General features: G+C 42.6%; 2 protein-coding genes and 1 long non-coding RNA gene across 5 annotated transcripts in view; 1 reads left to right on the forward strand and 2 right to left on the reverse strand.

Annotated features, from left to right (window-relative positions):
• Positions 1-134: 134 nt before the first annotated feature.
• On the reverse strand, positions 135-3,510 carry ZAR1 (zygote arrest 1). Its single transcript, XM_063920965.1, has 4 exons — positions 2,622-3,510; positions 1,510-1,602; positions 1,358-1,432; positions 135-432 (listed from the first exon to the last, which is right to left on the reverse strand). Exons 1-4 carry the CDS (start codon positions 3,252-3,254, stop codon positions 289-291), a joined length of 945 nt encoding a protein of 314 aa, XP_063777035.1. The 5' UTR covers positions 3,255-3,510; the 3' UTR covers positions 135-288.
• A 789-nt stretch (positions 3,511-4,299) lies between these two features.
• LOC134926102 (uncharacterized) overlaps positions 4,300-14,479 on the forward strand; it is a 119,398-nt gene continuing 109,218 nt past the window's right edge. The window contains exons 1-2 of one of the 3 annotated variants that reach the window (XR_010177534.1): positions 4,300-4,466; positions 5,336-5,419. This is a non-coding gene — a long non-coding RNA (uncharacterized LOC134926102). Of the gene's footprint in view, positions 4,467-4,896; positions 4,963-5,335; positions 5,420-14,479 lie in introns of those variants that run through there. The other 2 variants (XR_010177536.1, XR_010177535.1) reach the window with 2 other exon arrangements.
• The window catches only part of SLC10A4 (solute carrier family 10 member 4), a 103,536-nt gene continuing 97,093 nt past the window's right edge, over positions 8,037-14,479 (reverse strand). Inside the window, exons 2-3 of the mRNA XM_063920964.1 lie at positions 12,406-12,616; positions 8,037-9,277 (exon numbers count right to left, since the gene is read on the reverse strand). Of these exons, the coding sequence (XP_063777034.1) occupies positions 8,759-9,277; positions 12,406-12,616 (730 nt within the window). The 3' untranslated portion in view covers positions 8,037-8,758. The remainder of the gene's footprint in view (positions 9,278-12,405; positions 12,617-14,479) is intronic.

The raw sequence follows: 14,479 nt of genomic DNA on the forward strand, positions 1-14,479 counted from the left end.
GAGGGAGAATATAACCTGTGGCGAGCCCACAAGCATACAGTCACACCAGTGGCTGGGATCCTGGCCACCGGTTTATACAGATCCCGTGTAAACATGTACCCACCGCCTCACACAGAAAGCCAGCTGAACTACAGTTTGTCTTCTTATCCCAGAGATTTTATTCAGTATACAGGTGGAAGTGCTGTGACACATGTTTTATTTCATTATTACATCCCAAGATACTCCGAAAACAAAAATACACTTCTCAGGCCAAATTACAGTATGGAAGGAGTAATGTACAATGCTGGATTAAATTATATACTTAAAGCTGAAGGTGCTGTCGCAGGAGAGCCTCTTCCCCTTGCATCTTCCACACAGGTCCTGACGATGGGGTCTCTTTGGATCTACATGACGCACTTTCACAGGACAGGTACATCTAGTCTGTTTGCAGCTCTACAAGGAATAAGGATGGATGGGGGGGGGGAAATATGAGACAGAATAAAACTGGAGGGGGACCCAAGGATTATATTCAGGTTTTAACAATATCAGGATACCACAAATATTTGAAAGGAATTTCAAACATTAGAAGAAGACCATAGCAATTTTAGCTAGAAAAGTACAGGTTAAACAAGCGGATACTACAGTACACATTCAAAACAGTTTGCGCCACCTGGTTTATTGCACCCTGCAACTTTTACCAACATTTTTCCTTTCACCAGTCCAGTTGTATTAGGGGGGACACGTACTAAGCAGTGATTAATGTGGAGAAGTTGCACATGGCAACCAGTCAGCTGCTCTGTATACTTTTATATTATGCAAATTATGAAGCTTTACATCAATGTCGATTAGTTGCCATGGGCAGCTACTCCACTTTTATTACTGCATCTCCCTCTTAATCTGTTGATTATTTTAGTATAAAAGCTGCATTGGTGTGCCTTGATGACAGAGGTTGGGAATGCCTGGTATAGCCCACCAAACACTGACCATTAAATGGACATTCATACACTACCGTCCAATTGCAGCATGTAGCAATCCTGAAAACATGACTTGTTGGGGGGCATTTGAGGACTAGAGTTGAGAACCACTGTTATCGGGTTATAACGGAGTAATAATGGGTCCCTTGATGGGGGCTGCAAGCTTAAATTATTTTATTTTAATCTAAATACAAACCAAATCCCTGTGCCTTATTATGGTGGGTGCAGAACTTGTGATTTTTATATTAATGTGGCCACATTCATATCCCATACACTCCAGATCTAGGAGTGGAGAGTCCGGCAGATCAATCTAGAATCACGTTTTTTTAATGATCAGCGTATTAATTAACCAATGCATAGCACAGATTGCAGTATATGCATAGTCCTAGAAGCAGAACACTTACTTGACACATGATATCCTCCACTCGATAAGGATTAAAGGATTTCTGACATGTTCTGCAGAACTGTTTGAAATACACCTGCCAAAAGCAAGCAGTAGATTGAGTGCTCAGCTCATGCGACATTATATAGGCTAGACAGACACACCTGCACCTACCTTATTTGTACCCTGCACACACCAGACATAGGCACTTTCCCAACGAATGTTGCAGTCTTTACAGTGGTAGTAGCCATACTTCTGCTCCAGGAACTAAAATCACATGACATACAATAAAATGCAGATAATCAGATTCAGTAGTAGTCTATAGAAGTACAGGGTGGGTTTCCAGATAATTGGTGCCTTATGCAATGAAGAAAAAAAAAAAAAAAGTCAGTGTTATGTAGGAAGATGGCCATTTCCCTTTTTCTTATTGGCTAGAAAAATATTGCTGTGCACTTTATTGGAGTTATTGTAGGAGGATACAATTAGTGTTTGTTTTTGTTTGTTTTTTGGCAGGGGGTGAGGTTGCACCACAACACAAAATGCTAAGTATTGCTTACATAGTGTTATGTACTGTATTTCTCTCCTCACTGTCTCATAGTCACTCAGAACATGGGTCTCACCAAAATCGCAGACACATAACAGCACTCGCTCTAGGAAACAGCCCAAGGGACACATACTACAGGTAAACTCACCACTTAGTTTGACTAGTTAACATTTATTTGATTAACGGTTGAAACATTCTATTGCAGTTAGAGTGTGTTTTATAAGGAAAGCTTTGCCCAGCTACTTATGTGAGAAGAGGTAGCCGGGCAATGCACTGCAGCCAAGTTGTGACAGCGGGTGGCCGGACTTCACAATGCGGCGGGTATTGACAGTGGTCCTGTGCCCACAGTGCATATGTGCCAGGCACCACTGGGGGGGTGGGGTTAGTCATATATACAGACCCTAACAGGTGGATCAACCAGTGGCATTGTAAGCCACATTCATTAATCCAGAAGATTCTCAAAATATTCCATTACAGGCCAGGTTATAAGGATATCCATGCTTGAGGACAGGTTACTAAATTAGCACGTCAGTAAATTTGATTTAGCCATCTGGGCTCAAAGATATCCTTAAAACCTGGACTACAAATGGCAGAGTTTGGGAAACTGTATTTAGCCAAGAGTGTTACTGGTTAGGCCTAGACCCCACAGGTCAACTATTCCACCTTAGAAAGGAAGATTTGTAGGACGTCGTAAGATTGACAAAAATCACCAATTACCTAAAACAAGGCAGAGAAACTTTACCTGGAACCGCAGCCTTGTCTGGCCAGGTGAACCTGTTGGCTGGTCCTCAGACTGACCCTCTTTAACCTCCTCCTTAGGGTCATCATCCACTTTGCTCCCTTCCTTAACGGATTTCTGGGGAACTTCGTCTTTGTCAGCCTCTTCCTGAGGCTTCGGTTCTGGTTCTTCCTCCTCTCCCTGGATAGTGGAAAGTTTTCCTCCAGTAACTACAGGAGAGTACACCGCTATGGTTCTGGGGAAGTGTACACTCTTAGTGGGTGTTGTAGGACTTCCTTGATCTGGAGGAACCTGCTGAGGTTTTTTAAGTGTCCCATCTCTCCTCCGTATTAGAGTCCTGGGACCCAAAGAGCACTGGACGGAAGCATCCTGCCTGGGGTTCACCTGAATCCCCACATCTCTGGTATTTGCTTTCCTGAGCCTTGGGGTTAGGTTAGGATTCACCTGAGACAAGATGGCCTTTAAATGAGCTCTCTGATAGTTATCAAAGTAATCTCCAGCATCTCCATAGTTGGTCATATAGTTCTTCTGCCTCCAGCTCATCCCTTTTTGTTTGGGGTTAAGATACCTGTAGGAATAAGGGTTATACGCAGAATACATGTAGTTATCCATTGCCTCTTCTGTGAAGCTAGCCATAATGTCTAGCTACAAGGAGCTCCAAGGTACTTGTTTAAATAGCACTTGGACTGATTACCAATCAAGGTGTGGAGGGGATGTGTCTGCCTCTCAGTTTATAATCTTCAATTTACAATGGGAACTATATGATTAAATAAAATCTAATAATAATTTCAGAGTTCTGAAATACACTCTCTGTGGATCCATTGTCACATCACTGGAAAAGAAGAAAAACTAAAAAAAATTGTCACACAAAATACAACTGAACAAAAAAATACAGCTAATGCTCTAATACAGAGTTTTTCAACCTCAATGCATACTAACAGTCCAGGTTTTAAAGATATCCATGTTTGAGCAGAGATGGTTTAATTAATATAACCAAAGTACTAATATAGTCACCTGTGCTCAAGTATGGCTTTCCTTAAAACCTGGTCTGTTAAGCTGGGTACACATGGGACGATCTAGCCAACTATTTTGGCTAGATAGGTCATTGAACAATAATATCGTTCCGTATATACAGGCTAGATCTTTCACTAGGCGCACTCCCGCGGGTAAACAACAAAATCGTTGTTAGACTGTACAGCAAGGTCAATTTTGGCTAAATCATTCACTGCTACACAGTGTGTATGAACGATTTTGGCTAGATGATGTAATCTAGCCACTAAGAAAATATTTAAATTTGGAGCCAAAAAACCATCTAGGCAAGATCTTTGAAAGATTGAAAGATTTGGCTACATCTTTCCATGTGTACACTCTAGAGAGGGAGCTGAAAGTGGAAGATTTTATCTGTCGGTCTTTCAGTCTTTCCATGTCTACCCAACTTAAGTGTCACTACAATTGCACTACTGTCCGCTTCTGAGAAATAATGCAGCAATCATTAGCTGGCCGTGGTAAAGTCATCTTGTATCTGCAGATTCCCAGAGTCAGAATGCAGACTATACTCAGCTGATGTAACCATAGGCCTTACTAGAGGGTCATTAAAATGATGTAAACCATATGTTGATTTGTTTTCAAGATAATGTGATCATTAACTTTCCTATTACCAATGACAAGCAAGAAGACCTCTATCACTGCAAACTACCTTATCTTTTAAAATTATTGCAACAGATGTCAAATAAACTCTAATTACTGATGAGGAAATCACCTGCCGCTGTTTTTCGGTGTCTAGGATTGCTGCACATTGGCTACTGAGGCTGTAAGTAAAGACAGGCTTCCTTGCAAACGATGTCTGCTGTGAGTACAAGAAAACATGGCTTGCATGTAATGTGTTTATTGCTAGCAAAAAAGTAACGTATGTGGAGTTTAGGAACTTTTAATATATATGTTTGTGTACTAGCAGTCTGGTTGTCAGGCCTGCATGGAGGGTGCTTGTTGCACTGTCTATTCAGCTGCCTGAGGCAAACCTGTTACATCTATAAGATTGCGAGATATGTTCTTTAATGCCGAGCGTTAGTTCAGTTGTGTTTTGCACAGTAGACAGATTGCACTGGATAAGAGTGCTACTTACTGGTGATAGTATTATGGAAATAACATACCTCATAACATGACCCTCTCCAGGAGGGACAGAATGCTCTGCTCCTGGACTTCCCTCTTACTCTATGATTGCCATCACCTGTGCTGAAACACCTTTCTTTTCCATTAACCTGTTCAATACGGGTGCTGGCAATCACAAATTAAGAGAAAAGTCCAGAAGCAGAGTATTGTGTCCCTCCTGGTCATGTTGGGAGAGGTATGATATAACAAAGCTGCAGCTGATGGCTATGGAATCGTGCATCACACATATTAGTTTTTCTCTCCATTCTGTTTTACACTAAAATGCCCCATCTTATTAGGGCCAGATTAACAATGGGGCAGATGGAGCTATAACACCAGGTCTCCAGATTAAAAAAAATAGGCCCATCGTCATGGCCGCATGATGACCAACTGCTTATACTTCATAAGTACCAAAATTGGATTACTGATTTCCTTACAAAATAATGTATTTTTTTTTTTATTGTTATGTACTTAGGGAGACATTGGGCTAATGGTGTAGATTAGAAGATGTACATGCCCACATGGCACTGGCCACACCCACTTCTCACAATAGGTTCTATCATTTTAAGGCCCAGGCTCATCCACAGAGTGCAGGCAGACATTTTCTGTATGGGACCAGTATTCATGAGGAGGAAAGCAGCCTAATCACTGAGGTAAGTAGGTTTTAACTCTGTTAATGGCTGATATAAAGCTCCCCGGGTTACTACCAAATTGATAGTGCTTTTATTCATTTTGGCTAAGTGTACAATTTTGTATGTTAAATAATTTGTCATCAAAAATAGGTTTTCTAATTTAAAATAATTTAATAAAAAAACAGAAAATGTTGCACACATGTATATTTAGTGGTGTACTGTCATAGTGATAATAGCTCTAAAAGAGCCTACAAATTATACATAATTTGACACCACATCAGTGGCGTCAGAAGGCGGGTGCGGGGGGTGCTGCCCGCACCTGGGTGTCGCCCTCGGAAGGGGTGACACCAAAGTGCCAGCTCTTCTGTAGCGACAGGAGCCGAGTGCTGCAGTGAGAAACTCTTGCAGCACTCGGCTCCTGTCACAGAGAAGAGCCGGCACTGCACGCTGAGCCAGCCAGCATCTTCGGGGAAGCTGGACATGCCCCCCGGAGCGAAGAAAAAAAAGATATGAGGCCACGCCGTGTTTGGACTAGGCCACGCCCCGTTTTGGCCGCCCACGGCTCCGGCGGGAAGGGGGGGGGGGCGTGATAATACAGAGTGCGCTCCTGGTGACGCCTCTGCACCACATACGTATTACGTTTTTTTGTATGGGATAAGAGCATTAAAAGATAATGCATTAATGTAAAGTTGAACATATGCACTGCGCCTATCCTGTGAATTCGCACTGCACATGCTCAGAATGAGGCTATGTAGAATGTGTACAATATATAATTTGGACATATTTAATCATTCCAGGCAACTTTAAATGATCGCTCATCAGGCCCAATTCAGCCAGGTTTAGTCATGTATAGCTGCTAAAGCCATCTATTCTCCTGATTAGGGCAAAATTGTTCAATTGTTGCCCAAACCTGCCATTAGAGTGCCCTAACCACGGCATTTTCATACATTTCTTCTCACCACCTCAGGAGGCTGCAAGAAGAAATGTGACCATGACCCCCCCCCCAGTGTCTATTAGCAACCGAACACCCGAACGGAGACACAATTGATTTGCTCCACTGGGAGCCATCTAGTGGCAGCTGCTGGGAAAACAACTGAATCAGCCCCATCGACCCTTATGTCCAAAGAGTTTTCACAAATGCAAAATTCAGTAAAGGGCATGTTCACACAAATGAGAGGCGAACCATGCAGCCCTGCAAGAATGCAAAATGGCCATTAGGAGGCGTGTATTTGTATATTCTGTAGTAAGGAACCAGATCATGATGATTTACTGTACAAATAGCCGCATAAACTGCCTATGCAGAGGCAAACTCCTCTCATGTGGAAATCCACTATTTTTTGTCAAGAATATTTCCTTTGAATAATTTACTTTCATTTTACTGACAGCTCTGCTTTGACACAGTGTATCAATTTCCTTCATACATATAGTAGATGTCACTCTGTCTCTGATTGCTGATGAGAGTCCCCTATTTGCAGATTTCTCCCTGGAACTGTTTGTTCCAAACACTTAGGGGGCTTTTCAATTGTTTGTCCTAACATGATAATTAAAGGATGCCCTTTGTTGCTATTCAATTGTTTTGGGCGCCCTTTAATTATCGCGCATGTCGCACCCAGGTAGACAGGGTTTAGTTGCCTGAAGCGGCAAAACCCGTCTAAATTAATGGGCGTGAAAAGGAAAAGTCCTGTTTGGTTGCCCAAACAGCCAAATTTTCACACATTTCAGCTTGCAGCCTCCGAAGGTGCAAGCTAAGATGTTACTGCCACGGCTAACGGGCGTCTGATCAGTGCAACAATTGAATAGCTCCGATAGACACCCATTAGTTAAAACACTCTTGCCAACAATTAAATAGCCCACTTAATGCTGACTGCCGGCACACAGATGCTACTCTGGTTGACATGTTGGTAACTACCAGCATTTGCTGTTGGGTCTGCAGCCAGTGCCATCTTAAGATATATTTAGATATTGTATTTGGTCTTTTTTTGAGACACCACAATGAAAAGAGACTTGGGGGAGGGTTAGGGTTATGCTGTTAGGGTTAGGCACCAAGCAGGGAGGGAGGGTTAGGGGGGTAGAGGGGGAGGGTTAGAATACTTACCAAGTGTCAGGATTATGACCACCGGCACCTCAATCGTCGGGAACCCAACAATGGATCAGCTCCATTATAGATGTTGGAGGAATATACAACAAGATGAGTCTTAGGACAGAGGTGGAGGAGTATATAAACTAAATGGTGGCTTTAAGCCACTAATTGTCATCAGTTTTGCCTGCAGAATCTATAACCGCAATAATATTAGATGCAAAACCATGAGTGCTTTGCATTTGATATTACCAGATTAAATTCTGCCAGCAAAATGTAGTAAATATACCCCAAAGAGGCTAAGATTGAGGCTCTATTTGGTTCAGCTTATCCATACTCCGTTACTAGAAAGTGCAATGGTGGAAACACTGTGCTTGTGGGCCCGGAGAAAATGCCTCTATATTGGAACGGCCCTGCTTGTAGCACCTGAAGGTAGGGGTCCGTAAGTACATTACAAACTGTAGCCATTTGTATAACTGAAGAGTGGGTGATGTGCCAGTGTTAGTATTCTACTGTCACCACACAATAAGTATTTTAGTGAAATAAAGGACACCATCTCTCTGCAGAGTGTACTAGTAGTTCAATACATTTATGAGGACATTCACATGCTTGAGACACATTTGCCACCTCTGCACAAACCCACGGGAACTCATTGTACAGTTCATTGGTGCAGCTTGGGATTCTGGGTAATAAGTGATGTATGTAGTCCATTTGAAGGAAAGTCCCTGGAGCAGCGTTGACTTTGCTTCTCAAGATATACACTGCAGCCTTACACACGGTAACACAAAGCAATTTATATTACTCAGAATTAACACTGTCATATTTAGTAGATTCAGTTAATTACCCATAATACTATGTTTTGCTCACATATCAGAATAAAAGGATATACACAATTCACATTAGTTAGGCAACACACTGGGCATAACTGTCAATTATTTTAAAATGGAAAGTGGCAATTCTTAGAGTAAGCCTATGTACTGGATTACAGCAATAGTGCACAGGATCACTTCTCCGTTTTTGTGTGCTGGATTTTGTTGTCAGTATCTGACATAATTCTGGAATCTGCAGACGTGTATGAATTTTATATATGACCAAATGTTATTGTGACCGTGCCGGGTAGTAATGTTGAGCATTTAGTGTATTATTTCCAATGACACAGCAGAGTATAGGTTGTACGTATATGCGATTGCCAAAATAGCAAAGTGTCCAAGGACACTGAATTCTTGGCAAGTATGCACTGTGATTTAAACTTGTCTGACACATATCTAGAATTTTAAACAAAATTAGCGCAGTCCTGAGGGTGGCTCCTTCCCTACAGAATTTTGGTCTTCTGTGGATACCGTCCCATATGATATTTCATTAATCTCTTCTTCTTTCAGTTTTCTGTATGAAATATCTGTGTCCTCGTCTTCTTCCAGAGGCTCCGGTTTATGGAGAACTTCCTTCCTGTAGAGTTTGTAGGCTAGGACGTATATTCCCGCCTCAGCGGCCTGGAAGAGTGCATATAGTAATGGGAACATGTACATGCTTCCTATGAGGTGAGCGGGAAAAGCGAGCTTCAGAAGAGCCGTACAGAGCTGGACGTTTTGGCATCCTGTTTCCAGAGACACCGTTCTCCTGCAGTTGGGTGGCAGGCTGAATAAAGTAGCAAGGCCGTATCCCATTGCATAGCCTATCATAGGCATGATCACAGCTACAACATACACAGATGGGGGAATAGTGGCCAGGAGCTCAGGTCCCAGCATTGCTCCAGTAAGAATAAACAGGAGAACCAACGTTACCAGCAGAGACCAGAGAGAAACCTAGAGAAAACACAGAGAGGTGAAAGTGTATGGGGATTTCTGCAGAACACACACCGTATAATAACTAGCGTCATACTGAATACAGGATTCGTTCAGGGTACTGATCAAATTCAGACATATCTGGATTATCAATTGATCTGCCAATATATCTATGGACGGATCGGGCAGTGTGCTGTGCATACACACTGCCCGATCCGTCGGGGATTGACATCATGAACTGGGCAGGCGTTTTACAGTCCTGAACAATGTACACATTTCTCTTTTACACCTGGGACTAAGTCTGAGTAACACACAAAGTGACTGTATGTGTAGGAAGCCAGATTACAGCGCACAACACTTTGGGGTGTATTTACGAAGCCTTGGATGGAGGTAAAGTGGATGGAGATAAAGTACCAGCCAATCAGCTCTTATTTGCCATGTCACACGCTGGGTTTGAAAAATAACAGTTGGGAGCTGATTGGCTGGTACTTTAACTCCGCCACTTTACCTCCATCCAAGGCTTAATAAATAGACCCCTTTTGTCTCACACCCCAAATGTGCCACATAGCCTTATCACCTTTCCTTGAATGGGCCACAGCCCTCATGTTACCCACAGCTGTGATGCCTATCGATGATTAAAACTATCAGTGACTTTCCATCAATGAGGTCTTGGGTTCAATTCCCATCATGTACCTAACTGTGTGGAGTTTGTATATTCTCCATGTGCTTGCCTGGGTTTCCTCATGGGTCCCCTAGTTTCCTCCCACAATCCAAAAGCATACTGGTAGGTTAATTAGCTCCTGACAACAATGAACTCTGTGTCTGAGGGTGTCCCTATATATAGGGAATATATCAAGCCTTGGAGAGTGATAAATAGCACAGTGATACAATACCAGCCAATCAGCTCCTAACTGCCATATTACAGGCAGTTAGGAGCTTGATAAATCTGGGCCCTAGATTGTAAATTCTACTGAAGCGGAATATTGTAGGTGTGTGCTATATAAAGATATAAATATATACAGATATATATACACAGACACTTATATGTTTGTATTGGTGCAAAGAAACCTAATATGTAGCAGGAATGAGTGATTTTTGTGCTACACACAGGAAAGCACATGACGGACACACCAGGGTAATGGATGAGGTGCCAGAGATACTAGTGACTGATTACATTATTTCTGGGTAGCTCTGCTAAACTGGCATTTGAGAGGTGGGATATTTATTGCAGAGCCATATAAAGTGCAGCATGAACCATTACTCATGCTCATGTCTGATTTATGTGTGGAATCTATAAATCAGGGAACTCTTATTGACAAGAGAGGGATCTATATGTGCTTCATGTAATGACAGCACATCCTCCTGTAATATAAATGAGAAGTAACGTAATCCGCCTGCACCAAAACAATATAATCCAGAACATTATATATAACAACGCTGAAAAATGCTGTACACTACATTCTATGTGATGGGTCATATACTGTACTATCAAAGCAGTATTACATTACACTCACACATATATAGATATATATTAAACGTTACATGCACTTTGCTGTGTGTACTGCCTAACAGAAGGATTTTAGAATGGTGCGCCTACACTAATGTAACCTTTACTCCTGCAGTGCTGTCATACAGGCAACATGTCATTTGTACAATTGTAGCAGTTGATTGTCTTATCTTGGTTAGAACAGGCGTGAGGGCTGTACGGTGTGTGACCCACCCGTAACAGCAGCCAAGTAAAAATGTTGTAGCCTTCTATGCCTATATAGTAGCCAGTACATGATGCAAAGCCTCTATAGCAGGCATTCCCAACCACGGTCCTCAAGGCACACCAACAGTGCAGGTTTTAGTGATATCCAGGCTGCAGCACAGATGGTTAAATCAAAATAACTGAGCTACTAATTAAGTCACCTGTGCTGAATCCTGGATATCACTAAAACCTGCACTGTTAGTGTGCCTTGAGGACCGTGGTTGGGAATGCCTGCTCTATAGACTGCACATCTTCTATTGGGTGACCAGTGTATAATGCAAATCCCCATTCTAATAGAAAAATCACGTACAGTATAGGCCCATTGTATAATACAGAATGTGAACACCAACTAACTTACCGGCTTCTCATAGCATTATTAGGGGATGCAGTCACAATGTCGGCAATCAAAATGCCGACACCACAATGCTGACAGTTCTGAAGTCAACATTGTTGAAGTCCCAACAGGCAACATGCCAACATCCTCAGAATGTCGACATTCTTACAATGTGGAAATGTTGACATGTGAAATGTCTACATTCTATCATGTCAACATTTTAGTAGTGTCGACATTCTAATGTAGACTCTTTAAATGTTGACCTTCTCGTACTGACATGATGAATGTCTGTCTAGTATGTTATTTATACTGTATTTTATATTGCCTGCAATGCTCTGAATAAGTTCTGCAGTGATATGAATGAGGTTTAGATGTTAGTGATGCATACCCTCCAACATTTTGCACATAAATATCGGTCCAAATTAGGAAAGGGGTCATGGCCACGGAAAAGGGGTCATGGCCACGCCCCCTTTCCTATACTTTCACTGGAAGTTTGGAGAGTCAAAAATCGGTACAGACCATAAAAAAAAAAAGGTACAGTTGTAGGGTATGGTGATGTGTGTGTGTGTGTGTGTGTGTGTGTGTGTGTGTGGTAGGCCGGGGCAAACAAATTAGAATCGCTGTTATAGAGCAGAATTATGCCGCTTTGCTGAGCTTCCCATGTGATTAATGACTATAAGGATATCATTTGTATGTCTGATTGTTCATGCAGGATTTTCAAAGTTTATCGGCTATTCATTACTAAGACTATTGGTTGCCTGCCCACAGTAGAGGCAGCCATTGTCTTGGCTGAACTAGTAGGTAGCCCATCAGTTTGCTAGGAACTAATGATATTACTGAGGCATGAGGCACTGATTTTTTTTTTTTTTGTGATTTAACATGCTAAATGATCTTGTAAATTGGTTGAAGCACAGCCGCCACTGTATATCGGGTGATGACTGCAATCATGCCTGAGTAAGCTTTGAATTACAGTGTATATCCTCTGCCTATTTTGGTGCTGTTGGTATTCTCCACCTCTTTCCATAGACATATAGTGAATGTTTAAATCTGAGATCGCCAACTCACCTTAAGCAGTATATCCGCAATCCGGCTGTAACGGTAACGTATAAAGACCCCCAGACCAATAGGAAGAAGAGTGCTGCAGAGAGTCAGCGTGACGGCTCCCAGAGGTAGAAACTGCACAATCGGTGTGTTAATCCATGGCCGGCTGTAGATCCACAGGCAGAGGGGCATTAACAGCAAAGCCAGAAGGGTGGAAGACGCGGTCATGATGATACTGGATAGTTAGCAAAACAGAATTCATTTTGTTATAGAATAAATAAATGGGTACTATACATGACTGCTGACAGAGCAGTAATCATTGGAGTTTCACTGATTTAGAGCATGGCTTAGGCCACGCAACATACTGCACCTGCCCCTTCTTTTATGAGTATGTGCGTTTTTAAATATACCTTCCCCTGAGCAAGTTCCTGCTCCACAGGCCTAGCCTACTGTGTTCAGAACCAGATTGTGATCAGTACTGTGTGGGTGTGGTCAGTGCTAAGTGGGCATGTACTCTCCCTACACTGTCAGCGCCAATGTCTCTTTAAATATACCATACAAGTGGTAAAATTAAATCACAGCTTACTTTTTGATTATTATTTTTTTGTATAATCTGTTTTTATTCAGGAAAATATGAAGATTACATCACATTTAGGCAAAAGAGCATCAGAACATATAATTAAGGTCAATTGCAATATAGCCATAAGAAGCAGAGTAGCGTACCACCCTAGACACTGGGGGTCGGTATAAGTACAGGCAATAGTAGGTTGTTCTATAGTGTCAATGTGGTACCCACTCGCTATCTGTCTATACAGTGAGTGCAATCGTGATGACGTAGGTAACATAGTAGAAAAGTTATAGAAAAGAGCGAAGTATGAAATGAAGGAAAGGAAAGAAGAAGAACATAGTGTGACCAAGTCTAGGGGCCCTTGAACTGAGGGGGAGGTGTAATGCAGTCTCTTTAATCGATCAACTGCGGAGCGAAGTCATTTGGTGGCACAGATGTAGTCTTTGGAGGACGTATATTCTATCCAAGGTAACCAAGTGGTCATGAACTCTAGGAGTTTATCTCTGGAAACCAGGAGGATGTTCTCCATATTCATATAATAATTAATTCTAGTGAACCATAGTTTCCTTGTGGGCGGAGATGAAGATCTCCATAGAGTGGGGATAACTGCCCGTGCTGCATTAGACAGGTGGCGGAGTAATGATGTTTTGTGCTGAGCCAGTGATATTGAGGAGTGGGAAAGCAACCAAAAGGCCGGGTCAGTAGGGATAGGGGTATGTAGTATGTCTTGAGAAATGGAGATGACATCAACCCAGAATGGTCGGAGTAGGGGACAGTTCCACCAGATATGCATTGGGGAGCCAGTGGCGTTAAGACATCTCCAACATCTGTCTGTCACTCCAGGATACATGAAGTGAAGGAGAGAGGGGTGCCTGTACCATCTCATTAAAAGTTTATATTGGGTTTCCCTAACTTGTATACAAACTGAACTTTTATGGGATTTGAGGAATATCATTCGCCAGTCTTTATCTGTTAGTTGAATCCCGAGATCCCTCTCCCAGGCTAACTGGACGGGTTTGGGCGTCTGAGCACCGGGGCTCTGTAATAATTTGTAAAGTGCGGAAATAGTGTGCTGGGGGGTGCATGTAGAGACGCACAACCTCTCAAACTGTGTTAGTTCCCGTGAGGCTTGGAGATATCTGTGTTTGGAGTGCAGAAAATGTCTAAGCTGTAGATATTTCCAGAAGTCATGTTGTGGGATTTCCCATTTAGTTCGTACTTCCGAAAACTGTCTAACTCCTGAGGAGGTCGCCAGCTGGCCTACCCTAAAGAGACCTTCAAGGGCCCAATCACGAAAGTGGGAGGGTGTTAAGCCGGGTAGAAAGTCGGGGTTGGCTAGAAAAGAGGTCAACGGGCCGAAATCGGAAGAGAGGAAAGGCCAGCAGCGCGCTAAGTTCCAGAAGGAGAGGGTCGCGGTGATAGTTGGGTGAGGGGAGGGAGGCTTGGGGAGGGAAGGGAGCCAAGGGAAGATCTCTGGGAATTGTTGCATATAAAGCCCCTCCAGAGCCACCCACTGCTTTGTGTCCCGAC

This window comes from Pseudophryne corroboree, chromosome 1, assembly GCF_028390025.1.
Source record: "Pseudophryne corroboree isolate aPseCor3 chromosome 1, aPseCor3.hap2, whole genome shotgun sequence".
Taxonomy (NCBI): Eukaryota; Metazoa; Chordata; class Amphibia; order Anura; family Myobatrachidae; genus Pseudophryne; species Pseudophryne corroboree.

What these genes read in the sequence shown, in the direction of transcription:
- ZAR1 (XM_063920965.1), bottom strand. Translation starts at nt 3,254, where the DNA reads ATGGCTAGCTTCACAGAAGAGGCAATGGATAACTACATGTATTCTGCG. An exon ending in AGACAAGGCTGCGGTTCCAG is followed by an intron (nt 1,603 to 2,621) that starts GTAAAGTTTCTC and finishes ATGTGATTTTAG; the next exon opens with TTCCTGGAGCAGAAGTATGG. An exon ending in TGGAGGATATCATGTGTCAA is followed by an intron (nt 433 to 1,357) that starts GTAAGTGTTCTG and finishes TATTCCTTGTAG; the next exon opens with AGCTGCAAACAGACTAGATG.